Source organism: Oncorhynchus nerka, linkage group LG17, assembly GCF_034236695.1.
Source record: "Oncorhynchus nerka isolate Pitt River linkage group LG17, Oner_Uvic_2.0, whole genome shotgun sequence".
NCBI lineage: Eukaryota > Metazoa > Chordata > Actinopteri > Salmoniformes > Salmonidae > Oncorhynchus > Oncorhynchus nerka.
This window is the reverse complement of record NC_088412.1, coordinates 28,889,132-28,906,811: the sequence shown is the minus strand read 5'-3', so window position 1 is coordinate 28,906,811 and position 17,680 is coordinate 28,889,132. Positions and strand designations below refer to the sequence as shown.

Genomic DNA, 17,680 nt, shown 5'->3' with positions numbered 1-17,680 from the left:
ACATTGAATTAACCTACTGAACCCTGAGCCTTCCCAATGAGTGTCCCATTAGTAGTATCATGCTTGGGGGTTTGTCCTGGGTTTTAACTCCTTAAGCATTACCACACCAAGGAGTTAATACAGTAAGTCCTTCAGCTATGGACACTGGACAGTATTTAGCTGAGTAGAGATAAAACATTATACAACAGAAATGATCCACATATAATGAAATGATAGTGTTAAGAGCTAAAACCCTGGCACTGAAATGTTGACATATCTGATATCTATGTGTTATGGATATTGTCATTGTATTAGAAATATGGACAAACTGGAAAAGCGGGGGTGAAGGGACATGTTCACGTGAATGTGTCTGCATAATATTGAATGCCCATGTGGCGTGGAGCTCTATGGGTCCCTGTGGAACCTTTTGTTTGCCCCTCTCACTGTAACCTAACCCCACCTGAGAGGGAGTGATCACAGGGCCTTGCAGAACAATGGGTATCCATCACATGGGGCGTCACGCCTAGAATACAAAACCCCAAAGACAATACAGGGCCCACTGTCAATTGAGCTCTCTCAGCCAATCACAATGCAGGATGTTTGTTTATTTTTTACTTCTTACCATTCAGCCACTCTGCCAGTTCACTTACCTAAATAACGCATGATAAAAAAATAAAATAAAAAGATAAGCTTGAAATATGCATGGTCTGATTGACCCAACAACTAAAAGTACACAGTTTAGCTTTCCTAATAAACCAGAAAATCAATCAGTAGATATAAAAGTTAGCTGGCTAAAGGCTTCTTTCTGCATGCTTCAGTTAGGCTGGCGAACTCGGCTAGGCGAACAGAACGAGTGCGCTCGCATACCTTCCACATTCGCTTGAAAAACGAGAGAAAAAAAAGCAGCAATAGTATTGTTTGTCTATGTTGAGACGCCGTAGTCAGTATTAATCTAAAATAACTCAAGAAATCTGTCATTCATTTGAATGTTTTTGCCAAAGAGATCTTAGTCGTGCAGTTTTACATCTAACTAGGATGTTTGGTACAGTATTTCTCAAGGGGAAACATTTGCATGAAAACAAATCGTCTATAGTTGAGGCGGCAGGGTAGCCTAGTGGTTAGAGCGTTGGTCTAGTAACCGGAAGGTTGCAAGTTCAAACCCCCGAGCTGAACAGGCGGTTAGGTTAACCTAACTGTTCCTAGGCCGTCATTGAAAATAAGAATTTGTTCTTAACTGACTTGCCTAGTTAAATAAAGGTAAAATAAAAAAAACACATAATTGAAGATTCCCTACTGTTGACCAATTACCGACGAAGGGGCATAGACTTCAGCTTCAGAACTTCGGCTTGCCTACAGAAACATTTTTATGCACACGAACAGCCGAAAAACCCTTGCCGAAGACCGTCACAAAATCTCGTCATAATACAGTATATGCACGAACTGTTCCAGGTGGGAAGCATGCGGACGCCTTAACTTATTGATTCTACTTTGTAGCATACTCTTCTGGTGATGATGAATGTTATTTGGAGCCTTCATAGTTGACATAGAGGTACAATGTGTTCTATATATATAGCTTCCAGTGAAGAATGGGGGGGGAAACTTCCCGAGCTGTGAGAGAAAATAAAATAACCAGTTGTTCCATGTGAGTGCCTGCAGCCAAAGAATGCATAGTAGGAATGTGTTAAACACAGGTCAGGCCAAGAGAAGTTGTTAGCAGTGGGAGACCAGTGAGAGGAAGAAGACTATCTCTCAGGATTGTCATGTGGCAGGGGGGATGGGGACCATGCCAATCCTTTTTTTCTTTTGACATCGCAGGCACATTTGTCAACTCACTGAATATGGAAATGTAATTTAGAACGAGACAGAGGAAATTAGGTCACCTGTTGTGAAATTCATATATTTCTGGGAGATTGCCAAACAGTACATCTTTCTTGTTCTCCAGGGCTGCGGGGATGAGGGGGGAAAGCTCTGTGTTGTCCAGCTCGGCAGCATATCCCTGGAGAAGAAAATCACATTCAAAGCTAATGAGTGACGGCTCAGTGAAAACAATGATAATGTCAACACTTCTTTGATCATCTGAACCCAATCAAATCCTGTCCTCCACGTGGCTTTACACATAACACTTGAATGAACATGATATGAACTTCAATCAATCACTGACAGTTTGAGTAGCCTAATGACTCATCTAATCAATAAAGACAGCACATTTTAAGTTCAACAAAAGTTCACACGGCATTCTGAAATGGGCAGATCTAATGCAACATTTACACTGGCGGTCAATTAGATTTTTAGAACAGGGTTTCATTTTCCCTAGGTGCAGTAAACAGAGAAAGGAGCGCTTTCTCTACTGTCTCCTTGACATTATTGCCACTAACTGGCAGCGTTTCACATGTCACGAGAGAGCCAATTAAAGTAACAAACGCACCTCCATGATGCTCTGCAGCTCCTCGACGTACAGCCTCTCCGTTTCAATCAGCTCATTCATGATGTGTCTGGGGAGGAAAAATACAGGATCCGTCAATACACAACAATTGCAGAGAAGCCCTTTAGTCGTATTTGTCAATGCAGATACATTAATAAAACCCAGAATGAGGACATCAACTGCCTCTCATACACTAAGTGCTTTGTCAAAGTTCTAAATGACCATCAACATCGTCATCGGCTTATTGTACAAACTCAAACGGGGCTCTGCTAAAGACAACAGCACCCCAGATAGGAGGTACAAGGGAGGAAATAAGATCTTTGGAGAATTAACAGAGGAAGTTGTCATAAAACCAACCATCTTGAGCAAAGCTAACATTTCCAGACTTTAATGGCCCCTTTAATGTGCACATTTGTATGAGTTCTGAGGTCTTGATTTTTATGTGCCATCACGAGCCCATCCAGACACTGAGTGGTGTTTGATGTATGGTCACATTTTATAGGTCAATAAAGCTCCTCCAAAGGCCCCGCCAATCTCACAGAGGCAAGCATCTGTTATACCATAGGTGACTGCCTCCTAAGTCCCAACGCAATAAGATCTTTGAATATATCGATTTTGGAAGATAGGGCAGCATCATGCGAATAAATATTATGGACAGAGATGCCTTTGATTGAAGCCCTGGAGGGCAACTGTTCCATGACGCCATGTGCCTAGCCTGTTATTTGTGCTCCTAGGTCAAATCATTTTTATTGAGCACCCTAGTGGAGTGTTTAAAGATACACACTCTGCCATCCTCCCTCATGTTGCTTCCAGCAACACTAGCTAAGGTATTAGTGCATAAAATAGCTTCGATCTCCACACACCTCTGTGTGCCTAGAATTAAGTCGGGGAGCAAAGATAACCTCCTCCAACAGAAAAACAATGCCATAACTATATAAAACAAATAATGTATACATATCATGTACTAGAAGACAATGCCAGAGTTTGCCCCTGTGCAAACCCTCTCCTAATGTGACCCTCGGGAACACCGAATTACCTTTATTTGTGCAGAATTTGCAGTAGCTGATGCAACTCAGATGATACAAATTCCAAGCTCTGTCATTCTGGCATATGATCCAACTTCACTCCTACTGGTTGGCTTCACCGATATGATAAACGCAGAGAGAGGATCATAGACTGACTCAGCTGAGGCAGGCAATGAGAGGGGAGGTACAAGGGCTGAGCTTTCCCCCTCTAGCCCAGCGGTTTCCTCCCCCGCTCCCATTCTGCTCTCTCAGTCTTTCACAGTCACACAGCGTAGAGACTTACAGACAGAACAGCTCAGGCAGGAGAAAACCACTGGGAGGCAGGCAGGCGGCTGGGGGCTGATGCTGCCATTCCTTACACACAGAGGGGAAAGAGAGAGGGAAGGAGAGAGAGAGAGGGAGAGAAAGAGGGAGAGAGAGTGCTCATCTACAGGAAAAGAGGTGCAGGGGAGAGTAGTTTTCTGTACTTTTCCCAGCAACACGTGGATGGAACTCTCACAGGCTGGTAAGTGATCTGGGAGAGAGGGAGGTGGTGGGGGGATTGTATGCGCTAGCTGAAAGACTGTTTATATTAACTTAAGCTGCTCAAAGCAAAAAGGTGTCGACTTTCAGTAGAAGGTTTGAGAAAGAAAAGTCAGACTGAAAAACTAAAAACAAATCTATGCTCATGTCGCACTCCTGAATTCACACTGCTTTTACAGTTAGCCTGTAGTGAGATAACAGCTAACGGTAGAATCATCGCGGGGATGAAGGGGAGAAAGGAGGGGAGAGGCCAACACCCTTTCATGGAATTGGAACCTAACCCTCTTGGTAGGTTTTAAAACAATAGACACAAATTTAACAGAATTCAATATTTTCTTTTGACTCAACAATGATATGGAATTGGAATATTTACTTTTAACACACAAAAAAAAAACTCCATTTAGGTGTTCTTATCTGCCTATTCTATTGTGTTTTAATCTGACTATCTGAACTGACTTAGAACCCAATTTAGCACAAAACTGTAGTTGTTTATACTTCTCTATAGTCTCCAAGAGTTTACATTCTTGGACTTATATTCTGGGAGGCTGGCTCAAAGATTTTTCCCACTTTCAAAGGAACTTCATGGGGACAGTTGGCTTTACAAGTCATTGATCAATGAAAAGGTTTGCATCGGTAGGGGTGAATGTTTCACTAGTCTAGGGGTGGGCAATAAATTCAAGTTTTAGATGTTCAAGATTGGCCTGTATTTTTTTATAATAAATCCCCACCCTCCCCCCAATAAAAAAATAAAAAACCTCCCCTGAATATGCAACCTGCGGGCCGTTTGTTGCCCACCCCTGCACTAGGCCTATCATGTAAAATATATTACACGTTGTAGCCTATAATAACGCTATGGTGAACTTCTGTTTTAAATAGTTTTGAGAGAGAGAAAATACAGTACATGACCAAAAGTATGTGAAGACCTGCTCATCGAAAAGCTCATTCTAAAATCATGGGCATTAATATGGAGTTGGTCCCCCCTTTGCTGCTATAACAGCCTCCACTCTTCTGGGAAGGCTTTCCACTCGATGTTTGAACATTGCTGCGGAACTTGCTACCATTCAGCCACAATTCATACCAAAGGAGTTCGACGGGGCTGAGGTCAGAGCTCTGTATAGGCCAGTCAAGTTCTCTCGACAAACCATTTCTGTATGGACCTCGCTTTGTGCACAAGGGCATTGTCATGCTGAAACAGTAAAGGGCCTTCCCCAAACTGTTGCCACAAAGTTGGAAGCACAGAATCGTCTGGAATGTTATTGTATGCTGTAGCATTAATATTTCCCTTCATTAGAGCTAAGGGGCCTAGCCCGAACCATGAAAAACAGCCCCAGACCATTATTCCTCCTCCACCAAACTTTACATTTGACACTATGCTTTTGGGCAGGTAGTGTTGTCCTGGCATCCACCAAACCCAGATTTGTCAGTCGGACTGCCAGATGGTAAAGCGTGATTCATCACTCCAGAAAGCACGTTTCCACTGCTCCAGAGTCGGCGAGCTTTACACCACTCGAGCCGACGATGAGCATTGCGCATGTTGATCTTTGGAACTCGGTAGTGAGTGTTGCAAGTGAGGACAGACGAATGGCGGTCCCATTCTGTGAGCTTGTGTAGCCTATCACTTTGCGGCCGAGCCGGTGTTCCTCCAAGAAGTTTCCACTTCACAATAACAGGACTTATAGTTGAAGCTCTAGCATGGCAGAAATTTGACAAACTGACTTGTTGGAAAGGTAGCATCCTATGACGGTGCCACGTTGAAAGTCACTGAGCTCTTCAGTAAGATCAATCTCCTGCCAATGTTTGTCTATGGAGATTGCATGGCTGTGTGCTTGATTTTATATACCTGGCAGCAATGGGTGTGGCTGAAATAGCCAAATCTACTAATTTGAAGGGGTGTCCACATACTTTTGTATGTATAGTGTATATTCTTGTTGTTTTGGTCAGGAATATTCACAATTACTAAAATGTCAACCAAACAAATGCAACCTTTTGTGATTACAATAACCTAGAAAGTAAACAACAATCTAATTTCTACCTCTTATTGAAACTGATATGTGACACCCAGACATGGGAGGAAATTCTAATTGGGAGTTGAATGTTATTTGCGTTGGGACTTGTTGGATAGATGGCCATCATGGTATTGACACAAGGTTATCTGATGCTGTCAGGGCTGCTCACTGTTGTGGGCCACTGCCTAAATCTGCTGCTGTAATGATTTCTTTTTGTCATGATGACTGTTTTGTACAGACCTCAGCAATTCCATGCACTCTGTTAGTTTAAAGCCCCTCCATTATTGAACTTTCGCTGGGTTGGCTTATGCATTCATTCACAAAAGATTTGGCAACTACCGCTATACGGTGGAGAGGGTTATGAGACTTCACACTGTGAACAAGCATCTACAGGGGATGGACTCTGACAGATAAACACTGAGGATTGTCCATCATCCTTTCAGAGATAGAGCACAATGGGGATGGAGGGCCTTCAGAAACTATTCCTACCACTGGACTTATTCCACACGTTGTTGTGTTACAGCCTGAATTCAAAATGGTTGACATATTTTTCTCTCTCTCACCCATCTACACACGATACACCATAATGACAAAGTGAAAACAAGTTATGAATGTATTCATTTAATACAGAAATATCTCATTTACATAAGTATTCACTGTATCACTGAGTCAATACTTTGTAGAAGCATCATTGGCAGTGATTACAGCCGTGGATCTTTCTGGGTGAGTCTCTAAGAGCTCCCCACAACTGGATTGTGCAACATTTGCCCATTATTCTTTTCAAAATTATTCAGGGTCTGTCAAATTGGTTGTTGGTCATTGCTAGACAACCATTTTCAGGTTTTGCCATAGATTTTCAAGTATATTTAAGTAAAAACTAACTCGGCCACTCAGGAACATTCACTGTTTTCTTGGTAAGCAACTCCAGTGTAGATTTGTTTTAGGTTATTGTTGTGTTGAAAAGGTGAATTCATCTCCCAGTGTCTGGTGGAAAGCAGACAACCAGGTTTTACTCAAAGAACTTGCCTGTGCTAACCTCCATTCTACTTCTAATTTTATCCTGAAAACTCCCCAGTCCTCTACGATTACAAGCATACCCATAACATGATACAGCTACCACTATGCTTGAAAATATGGAGAGTGGTACTCAGTAATGTGATCTATTCGATTTGCCCCAAACATAACACTTTATATTCAGGACAAAAAGTTAATTGCTTTGCCACATTTTTTTGCAGTATTACTTTGGGGCCTTGTTAGTTTTCTCCTATCACAGCCATTAAACTATTAAAACTGTTTTAAAGTCACCATTGGCACCATCGTAAAGTCCATGAAATTCCTTCCTCTCTGGCAACGGAGTTGGGAATGACGCCTGTACCTTGTTTTGATACACCATCCAAAGTGTAATTAATAACTTCTCCAGGCTCAAAGGGATATTCAATGTCTGCTTCTTTTTTTTCTACCAATAGAAATCCCTTCTTTGCGAGGCATTGGAAAACCTCCCTGGTCTTTGTGGTTGAATCCGTGTTTGAAATTGACTGCTCGAAGGAGGGACCTTATAGATAATTGTATGTGTGGGGTACAGATATGAGGTAGTCATTCAAAAATCATGTTAAACACTATTATTGGACACAGAGTGACTCCTAGCAACTTATTATGTGACTTATTTAGGCTTGCCAGAACAAAGGGGTTGAATACTTATTGTCTCAAGACATATCAGCGTTTCATTTTAAATTCATTAGTAAAAACATAAAAATACAACATTTCACTTTGACATTATGGGGTTTTGTATGTAGGTCAGTGACATTAAAATAAAATTAAAAAACAGGCTGTAACAACAATATGTGGAAAATGTCAAGAGGTGTGAATACTTTGTGAAGGCACTATAAGCAGGGGAAAATAACAGATACAGTGCATCCAGAAAGTATTCAAACCCCTTGACTTTGTCCACATTTTGTTACGTGACAGCCTTACTCTAAAATGTCTTAAATAGTTTATTTCCTCATCAATCTCAAATCAAATCAAATTCAAATCAAATTTTACTGGTCAGATACACATGGTTAGCAGATGTTATTGTGAGTGTAGTGAAATGCTTATTCTTCTAGATCCGACAGTGCAGCAGTATCTAACAGGTAATATCTAACAATTCCACAAAACCTAATATCTAACCATTTCCACAACAAAACCTAATACACACAATCTGGTAAAGGATGGGATGAGTGAATATACGTCTAAAATATATGTATAACGCAGTGACAGATCGGCTAAGACGCAGTAGATAGTAAAGAATAGATAGTTAAGGACACAGTATACAGTATATACACACAAGATGAGTAATGCGAGATATAAACATTTTTAAATAGCATTATTAAAGTGACTAGTGTTCCATTTCTTAAAGTGGCCAATGATATCAAGTCTGTAGGTAGGCAGCCGACTCTCTGTGCTAGTGATGGCTGTTTAACAATCTGATGGCCTTGAGATAGAAGGTGTTTTTCAATCTCTCTGTCCCAGCTTTGATGCACCTGTACTGACCTCGCCTTCTGGATGGAAGCGGGGTGAACAGGCTGTGGCTCGAGTGGTTATTGTCCTCAATTATCTTTTTTGCCTTCCTGTGACATCGGGTGTTGTAGGTGTCCTGGAGGCCAGGTAATTTGCCCCCGGTAATGCATTATGCAGACCGCACCACCCTCTGCAGAGCCTTGCGGTTGTTGGCGGTGCAGTTGCCGTACCAGGCGGCGATACAGCACAAAAGGATGCTCTCAATTGTGCACCTGTAAAAGTTAGTGAGGGTTTTTGGTGACAAGCCACATTTCTTTAGCCTCCTGAAGTTGAAGAGGCGCTGTTGCACCTTCTTCACCAGACTGTCTGTGTGTGTGGACCATTTCAGTTTGTCGGTGATATGTACACCACCGAATTTAAACTTTCCACCTTCTCCACTGCTGTCCCATCGGTGTGGATAGGGGGCTGCTTCCTCTGCTGTTTCCTGAAGTCCGCAATCATCTCTTGATGATGACATTCAGTGAGAGGTTATTTCCCTGACACCACACTCCACTGCCCACACCTCCTTCCTGTAGGCTGTCTCGTCGTTGTTGGTAATCAAGCCTACCACTGTTGTGTCTTCTATAAACTTGATGATTGAGTTGGAGGCGTGCATGGCCACGCAGTCGTGGGTGAACAGGGAGTACAGGAGGGGGCTGGGAACGCACCCTTGTGTGGCCCCAGTGTTTAAGAACAGTAGAGGGGAGATGATGTTTCCTACCTTCACCACCTGTGGGCAGCCCGTCAGGAAGTCCAAGACCCAGTTGCACAGGGCGGGGTCGAGACCCAGGGTCTCAAGCGTAATGATGAGTTTGGAGGGCACTATGGTGTTGAATGCTGAGCTGTAGTCAATGAACAGCATTCTTACATAGGTATTCCTCTTGTCCAGATGGGATAGGGCAGTATGCGGTGTGATGGCGATTGCATCATCTGTGGACCTATTGGAGCGGTAAGCGAATTGAAGTGGGTCTAGTGTGTCAGATAGGGTGGAGGTGATATGATCCTTGACTAGTCTCTCAAAGCACTTCATGATGACAGAAGTGAGTGCTACAAGGCAATAGTAATTTATTTCAGTTACCTTCAAGTTTTTGGGAACAGGAACAATGGTGGCCATCTTGAAGCATGTGGGGACAACAAACTGGCATAGGGATTGACTGAATATTTCCGTAAACACACCAGCCAGCTGGTCTGCACATGCTCTGAGGACGCGGCTAGGGATGCCGTCTGGGCCGACAGCCCTGCGAGGGTTAACACGTTTAAATGTTTTACTCACGACGGCCACGGAGAAGGAGAGCCCACAGTCTTTGATAGTGGGCCGCGTCGGTGCACTGTATTGTCCTCAATCTACACACAATACCCCATAATAACGACAAAGCAAAAACAGGTTTATAGAACTGTTTTTCAAATGAATAAAATAAAACAGAAATATCATATTAACATAAGTATTCAGACCCTTTACTCAGTACTTTGTTGAAACACCTTTGTCAGCGATTACAGCCTTGAGTCTTGTTGGGTATGATGCTACAAGCTTGGCACACCTGTACTTGGAGAGTTTCTCCAATTCTTCTTTGCAGATCCTCTCAAGCTCTGTCAGGTTGCTGCTCAGCTATTTTCGGGTCTCTCCAGAGATGTTCGATCGGGTTCAAGTCCAGGCTATAGCTGGACATTCAGAGATTTGGCCCGAAGCCACTCTTGCGTTGTCTTGGTTGTGTGCTTAGGGTCGTTGTCCTGTTGGAAGGTGAATCTTCACTCCAGTCTGAGGTCCTGAGCACTCTGGAGCAGATTTTCATCAAGGATCTCTCTGTACTTTGCTCCGTTCATATTTCTCTCGATCCTGACTAGTATCCCAGTCCCTGCCGACGAAAAACATCCCCACAGCCTGATGCTGTCCCCACCATGCTTTACTGTGGAGATGGTGCCAGGTTTCCTCCAGACGTGACGCTTGGCATTCTTGGTTTTATCAGACTAGAAAATGTTGATTCTCATGGTCTGTGAGTACTTTAGGTGCCTTTTGGCAAACTCCAAGTGGGCTGTCATGTGCCTTTTATTGAGAATTGGTTTCCGTCTGGCAACTCTAACATAAAGGCCTGATTGGTGGAGTGCTGCAGAGATGGTTGTCCTTCTTGAAGATTCTCCCATCTCCACAGAGGAACTCAGGAGCTCTGTCAGAGTGTCCATCGGGTTCTTGGTCACCTCCCTGACCAAGACCCATCTCCCCCATTGCTCAGTTTGGCCCGGGCGGCCTGCTCTAGGAAGAGTCTTGGTGGTTCCAAACTTCCTCCATTTAAGGATGATGGAGGCCACTGTGTTCTTGGGGACCTTCAATGCTGCAATCTTTGGTACTCTTCCCCAAATCTGTGCCTACAGACAATTCCTTCGACCTCATGGCTTGTTTTTTTGCTCTGACATGCACTGTCAACTGTGGGACATTATATAGACAGGTATGTGCCTTTCCAAATCATGTCCAATCAATTGAACTTACCATAGCTGAATTCCAATCAAGTTGTAGAAACATCTCAAGGATGATCAAAGGAAACAGGATGCACCCGAGCTCAATTTTGAGTCTCATAGCAAACGGTTTGAATACATACGTAAATAAAGGTATTTCTGTTATAATTTAAATTAATAAATTTCTCAGCAATAGGCCTACATCCCATTGTGCAAAAAACTTGTTGAATCAACATTGTTTTGTTATTTCAACAAAAAAATGTAATGTGATGATGTTGAATCAACGTAGAAAACTGATTGGATTTGCAAAAAGTCTTCAAAGCAAGGGAATTGTTTTTGTAGGGAGCTCTGAGCATACGCGTTTTGACAGCTTTGCTTCTTCAGTTTGGAATCGTTGGAATATGAGAAAAGTTACAATTTCGCTTTCAGCCTTACTGTCGTTCTTTCACCCCGGTGAGTAGGTTGATTGAAAAGCCACGTTACCAGTCTGCATTTATAGGCCTACAATCAATATTGCATTTGGACTGTCCACGCAATGTGGACTAAATGCGACTGCTCGACCCACGGCTGTTGTTGCTGTTTGGGTAGCCTACCTTGGGGACGTGAGGATGGATGCCTCGTTCCAGGTTGGACAGAATAAGCATGCTTGATTGACGCCGCCCTGTGGTTTTCGCACTTTAGCCCTGTTGGAATAACCTCAAAAGTACTTACCGGGTTTAGCCGGCGTGATGGATCAAGCACATCTAGCGGTTTCATTTACATCCTCAGAATGACTCAATAACATAATATTGACTTACAATTTCAAATGCATTTCCTATTAGTGCGATATGTTCATATTTTTGTCTTTCTCTTTTCAGATCCTATGATGTGGAATGCTTTGTGACTGTGTGGACACAATACAAAACGGTGATGACTAGAGACATGATTGTCTCAACAATAGAGTCCCAGTAGAGAGCAGAGTGGAGAGGTGTCAGGAGGAGATGAAATTGAACTGAAGACCAACATTTCTCTGAGGAGCCCATGTCTCCCGTTGGGCAAATATGATGGAACTCAGACACTCCCAAATCATTTGGAATAATTGTGAAAGTAGCAGCCTGTCAAACGCAACAACCTATTGGACTTGACAAAAAGATAGAAAAGGGGGGGGGCAAGGGTAGGAAGGTTGAAGAATGTTTTTGAATTTCAGAAGGATCAGAAAATGTCAATGTGTGCAGCTGGTGACGACGTGCTTTGTCCTGTCCGTGTTGATGGTGTGCTGGGAGCAGCTGGACCACCACGTGGTGAGCCATATGAAGTCCTACTCCTACCGCTACCTGGTCAACAGCTACGACTTCATCAACAAGAGCTTTGGCATCAGCCAGAGGGAGGCTAAGAGTCAGAGCAACTTCCCGTACCTCATCAACCACCATGACAAATGTGACAGCAATGAAGTGCTGTTGCTGCTGTTCGTCAAATCTTCCCCAGAGAACCTGGAGAGGAGGCAGGCCATCCGGGCCACCTGGGGGAATGAGGCCTACACCCAGAGGGAGTTGGGGGCCACCGTGAGGGTGGTGTTTGCCTTGGGGGTCCACCCCAACCCCCAGCAGAGGGGCCATGTACAGAGGAGGCTGCTGGGGGAGGACCAGGTCTATGGGGACCTGGTCCAGCAGGACTTTGTGGACACCTTTCACAACCTCACCATCAAACTGCTGCTGCAGTTCCGCTGGAGCCACAACTACTGCAGCCAAGCACGTTTCCTCATGTCAGCCGACGACGACATCTTTGTCCACATGCCCAACCTGGTGCACTACCTGCAGGGCCTGATCCGTCAGGGGGCCCAGGACCTCTGGGTGGGCCACGTGCACAGGGGAGCCCCACCCAACCGCCGGAAGGACAGCAAGTACCACGTGCCTTATGAGATGTACCAGTGGCTCTCTTACCCAGACTACACAGCGGGGGCAGGGTACGTTGTCTCAGGGGACGTGGCTTCCAAAATCTACCAGGCCACTCTGTCCCTCAATGCCTCGCTGTACATTGATGATGTGTTCATGGGCATCTGTGCCAACGCCATGGGGGTGTCTCCCCAGGAACATGTTTACTTTTCAGGGGAAGGGAAGGCCCCCTATCACCCCTGTATCTACGATAAGATGATCACCTCTCACGGACACGTGGCAGATGTCCGGTACCTTTGGAAGGCAGCGACGGACCCCCAGATCCATGACATTTCCTCTGGCCTGTTGGGAAAGATGTACTGCACAGCAGTGAAAGTAATGCTCCTCTGTAAACCTTACTATTTAAATACCTACCCATGCAAAGCAGCATTTTCATAGTGTATTGTAAGGCTGCACAGTATGTCACTGCAGTCTTTATTTTTATTTTTTATATTTCAGTGTCAACAGCTGGTATCATTTTCTAAATAAAGACCAAAGCCTTGTTCTTGAGCATATATTCACCACTCTTGCCTTGGCTTGATGGATACTGCAGTTGTACTTTGTGGTTTAGCTAATTGTGTGATGGTAAACAGACTGTTCGTGTTCTTGGCTGCATTCAGGAACATTTTGGCTGGCTGCGTGAAGTCATAAGGGAAGAATAATTTGAATAAATTACCTCAGTCTCAAGAGGAAATTCTGCCCAGCATTGCTAGCTGACATTAGGGTTTTTATTCAGTTTTCTATTGCTCATTGAATTAAACTGGTTGAAAGTGTACCGTCTGTATCTTACTAATTTTACCATCCCTCTTATCTCTATAGAGCCTTTCTTACCCCATTCCCTGATTTCACTTCTCCTTAAATGTCAGGCTGCAAACAATGAGCAAACACAATTTGCTTTAAACCACATCCTGCTCACTAAATCATTCCATATGAACTCTGCTCCCCCATCTCTCCCTTTCTTACAGTCTGGGCCCCCCAATAAGGTAACATACAGCATTTAGTGACTCTGCAGAAAGGAATTCACTGTGAAACTAACTACTCTCTGAAATAAGCTAACTAACCCCACCTTCAAACATAAAGCACTTCACAATGTTTGCTAAGGGTCTTTAACATTCTCTACAATTATAAATCTGGCATGTGTAATAAAGAAATCGGAATGATTGGCTGTGAAAATGTGGATTTAGTATGGATCTCTAGCGGCCCTAGCCTACAGCAGGCATTTCCCAAACTCTGTCCTTCATTTACTTATTTTTTTAAATCTGGTTTTTATCTGTTGCTACTTCATGCTCCAAAAGAGAAATTGTCAGGGACATCACAGCCTATATGTGTGTTTTATGAAAATCTCATGTACAAAAAAAAAAACTTATGCATAAATACCCAGAACTGTTACAGGACATTTGAACATATCAGGTGACATACCATATGTACATAAGCTTCTGTACGTCTCATTTCAATGTCATGCAAATACACATGGCCTACATTGACTGCTTCTAATGCCTGGAGGGGAGTGCAAATATCATTCACTTCCTGTACCTATTGTATTTCTGTCTTTCAGCCACATCCCTTTGAGATTGAGCCACTTTCTCACTTGCTCAGAACCTCAAAAGAAGTCTCCAAATATAAAAATGTCTGTTGAGTCAGAGACCGTACCCATGCAACAGGGAGTACACTCCTACGAACCGTAACAGTTACAATAAAAGACCAGATACATAATGTGATCGACTTATCGAGTATTAATACACTTAGTGTGCTCCATATCAGGAGGCACTGTGCAGGTTGAAATTAGAGCAGGAGACATTCCACACAGCAGTCACACAGTGTGTGGTCACCTGGGTGCTAACAGCCAGCCGGCAGCCTTTGCCTCGATAAAAGTGTATCTTCATCATCGCTACAAGCCCTTTCTTCAGACCACTGTACTGTAAATGCTATGCTCTCCTAACCTCGTCTTTCAATTTTCACTCGCTCTCGCTCTGTGACCTATTTCAAAAGTTTCTTCAACTAACACTAACTAATGGTGGAGGAAAAAGCAGTCCCTTGTAAAATGTCGCCAACCTCATCACTAGCCACAGTGTGTGTATGCAGTGGTTTTGAAAAAGAGCAGAGCGAAAGAAACAGGAAAGATACTGTATATGGGCAGAGAAGAGAAAGAGACATTTACCTCCGTCTGTTTGAAAGACTCTCCTCTGTCTCGTTCGTCACCAGGACGTGGCTGGAGCCTCCCTGGCTTGCCTCATGCATTACCTCAATCTGAGGACACAAACACACATCGTTGCAGTCATGGCCAGGTGAAAGGGTGACACATACTGTACATACCTTGGAGGCCCCTATTTCCTTTCAAACGTCACCCTCGTGGTCATAGTGCTAACATTTAGATACGATGAGTGGCTTATCATGCATGACTAGAACTTTAGGCAAACTGGAAACCATATATGCGGAGGATGCTGCATTTATTGTAGCTGGGGATTTTAACAAAGCTAATCTGAGAACAAGGCAACCTAAATTCTATCAGCATATCGATTGCAATACACGAGCGAGTAACACTCGACCACTGCTACTCAAACTTCCGTGTGGTTATTCCCTCCGTAAGGCAATAAAAAAGCAAAATGTCAGTATGGAGACAAAGTGAAGTTGCAATTCAACGGCTCAAACACGAGACGTATGTGGCAGGGTGTACAGACAATCACGGATTACAAAAATAAAACATTGACATCTTGCTCCCAGACAAATTAAACAACTTCTTTGAGGACAATACAGTGCCACCGACACGGCCCGCTGTGGGTTCTCTGTGGGCTCTCCTTCTCCATGGCTGACATGATTAAAACATTTATACGTGTTAACCCTCGCAAGGCTGCCGGCCCAGACGGCATGCCTAGCCACTACAGCTCAGCATTCAACACCATAGTACCCTCCAAACTCATCATTAAGCTTGAGACCCTGGGTCTCGACCCCGCCCTGTGCAACTGGGTCCTGAACTTCCTGACAGGCCGCCCCCAGGTTGTGAAGACTCCACTGATCTTCAACACTGGGGCCCCACAATGGTGCATTCTCAGCCCTCTCCTGTACTCTGTGTTCACCCATGACTGCGTGGCCACGCACGCCTCCAACTGGGGCCCCACAATGGTGCATTCTCAGCCCTCTCCTGTACTCTGTGTTCACCCATGACTGCGTGGCCACGCACGCCTCCAACACAATCATCAAGTTTATAGAAGACACAACAGTGGTAGGCTTGATTACCAACAACGACGAGACAGCCTACAAGAAGGAGGTGTGGGCAGTGGTGTGTGGTGTCAGGGAAATAACCTCTCACTGAATGTCATCATCAAGAGATGATTGTGGACTTCAGGAAACAGCAGAGGAAGCAGCCCCCTATCCACACCGGGACAGCAGTGGAGAAGCTGGAAAGTTTAAATTCCGTGGTGTACATATCACCGACAAACTAAAATGGTCCACACACACAGACAGTCTGGTGAAGAAGGTGCAACAGCGCCTCTTCAACCTCAGGAGGCTAAAGAAATGTGGCTTGTCACCGAAAACCCTCACTAACTTTTACAGGTGCACAATTGAGAGCATTCTGTCGGGCTGTGTCACCGCCTGGTACGGCAACTGCACCACCAACAACCGCAAGGCTCTGCAGAGGGTGGTGCGGTCTGCATAACGCATTACCGGGGGCAAACTACCTGCCCTCCAGGACACCTACAACACCCGATGTCACAGGAAGGTAAAAAAAGATCATCGAGGACAATAACCACTCGAGCCACTGCCTGTTCACCCTGCTACCATCCAGAAGGCGAGGTCAGTACAGGTGCATCAAAGCTGGGACAGAGAGATTGAAAAACAACTTCTATCACAAGGCCATCAGATTGTTAAACAGCCACCACTAGCACAGAGAGCCGGCTGCCTACCTACAGACTTGATATCATTGGCCACTTTAACAAATGGAACACTAGTCACTTTAATAATGCTATTTTCAAAAATGTTTATATATCTCGCATTACTCATCTCATGTGTATATACTCTATACTGTGTCCTTCACTATCTATTCTTTACTATCTACTGCGTTTTAGCCACTCTGTCACTGCTCATACATATATTTTATACGTATATTCACTCATCCCATCCTTTACCAGATTGTGTGTATTAGGTTATGTTGTGGAATTTGTTAGATATTACCTGTTAGATACTGCTGCACTGTCGGATCTAGAAGAATAAGCATTTCGCTACACTCGTAATAACATCTGCTAACCATGTGTATGTGACCAATTAAATGTGATTTGATTTAGAATGGCACATTATTCCTATTTATCAGACAGGCGGGATGTGGTCAGGGCAAAAGGTGCACAATTGATTTGAAACTAGGGTTTCTCATCCCCGCAGGGTTCCCTTGGGAAAGGCAGGAAACAGAAGATGTCTGATACAGGACACTCCCATGACTTCTTCTCCCAGACTCCCATTGACCAAGAGTTATGTTCTGATGAATTATACAAGAAGAATTGGCAGGACACTGTCATGGACCAGTGGCTAGCCAAAAAAACAACAACAGATGGTTGTTGTTGTTGTCAATGAGGTTGAACCATTTCAGGTTCAATTGTCTAGACGATGTCCACAGGTCTTACCTTGAGGCTCCCTTTGACTTTGCGGCTTACATTTTTCCTTTTTGCAAGCTCAGCTTCCGTGGGCTGCTTTGTGGCACTAGAGTTCTCTGAGATCCTTCGACTGAGGGCTAGAAATGGTTATAGAACAGGGATGGGAAAAGAAAGAATTTTTTTTTTTTTAATTAAGTGGAATGTTTGACATGAAGGCATAGAGACATCTAGGGATCCTGTTTGAAACATC

At 43.9% G+C, this 17,680-nt stretch overlaps 2 protein-coding genes across 9 annotated transcripts in view; one reads left to right on the top strand and one right to left on the bottom strand.

The window, feature by feature from the left end:
- LOC115145029 (guanine nucleotide exchange factor DBS-like) overlaps window positions 1–17,680 on the bottom strand; it is a 59,213-nt gene that overhangs the window by 23,573 nt on the left and 17,960 nt on the right. For all 8 annotated transcript variants that reach the window (XM_029686240.2, XM_029686242.2, XM_029686243.2 and 5 more), the window contains exons 14-17: window positions 17,461–17,567; window positions 15,006–15,094; window positions 2,405–2,471; window positions 1,860–1,975 (exon numbers count right to left, since the gene is read on the bottom strand). In XM_029686240.2, coding sequence (XP_029542100.2) covers window positions 1,860–1,975; window positions 2,405–2,471; window positions 15,006–15,094; window positions 17,461–17,567 — 379 coding nt within the window. The remainder of the gene's footprint in view (window positions 1–1,859; window positions 1,976–2,404; window positions 2,472–15,005; window positions 15,095–17,460; window positions 17,568–17,680) is intronic.
- Window positions 3,542–13,620, top strand: LOC115145031 (lactosylceramide 1,3-N-acetyl-beta-D-glucosaminyltransferase A-like). The gene is made up of 2 exons (XM_029686249.2): window positions 3,542–3,931; window positions 11,795–13,620. The coding sequence occupies exon 2, from the start codon at window positions 12,107–12,109 to the stop codon at window positions 13,244–13,246; it is 1,140 nt and encodes a 379-aa protein (XP_029542109.1). The 5' UTR covers window positions 3,542–3,931; window positions 11,795–12,106; the 3' UTR covers window positions 13,247–13,620.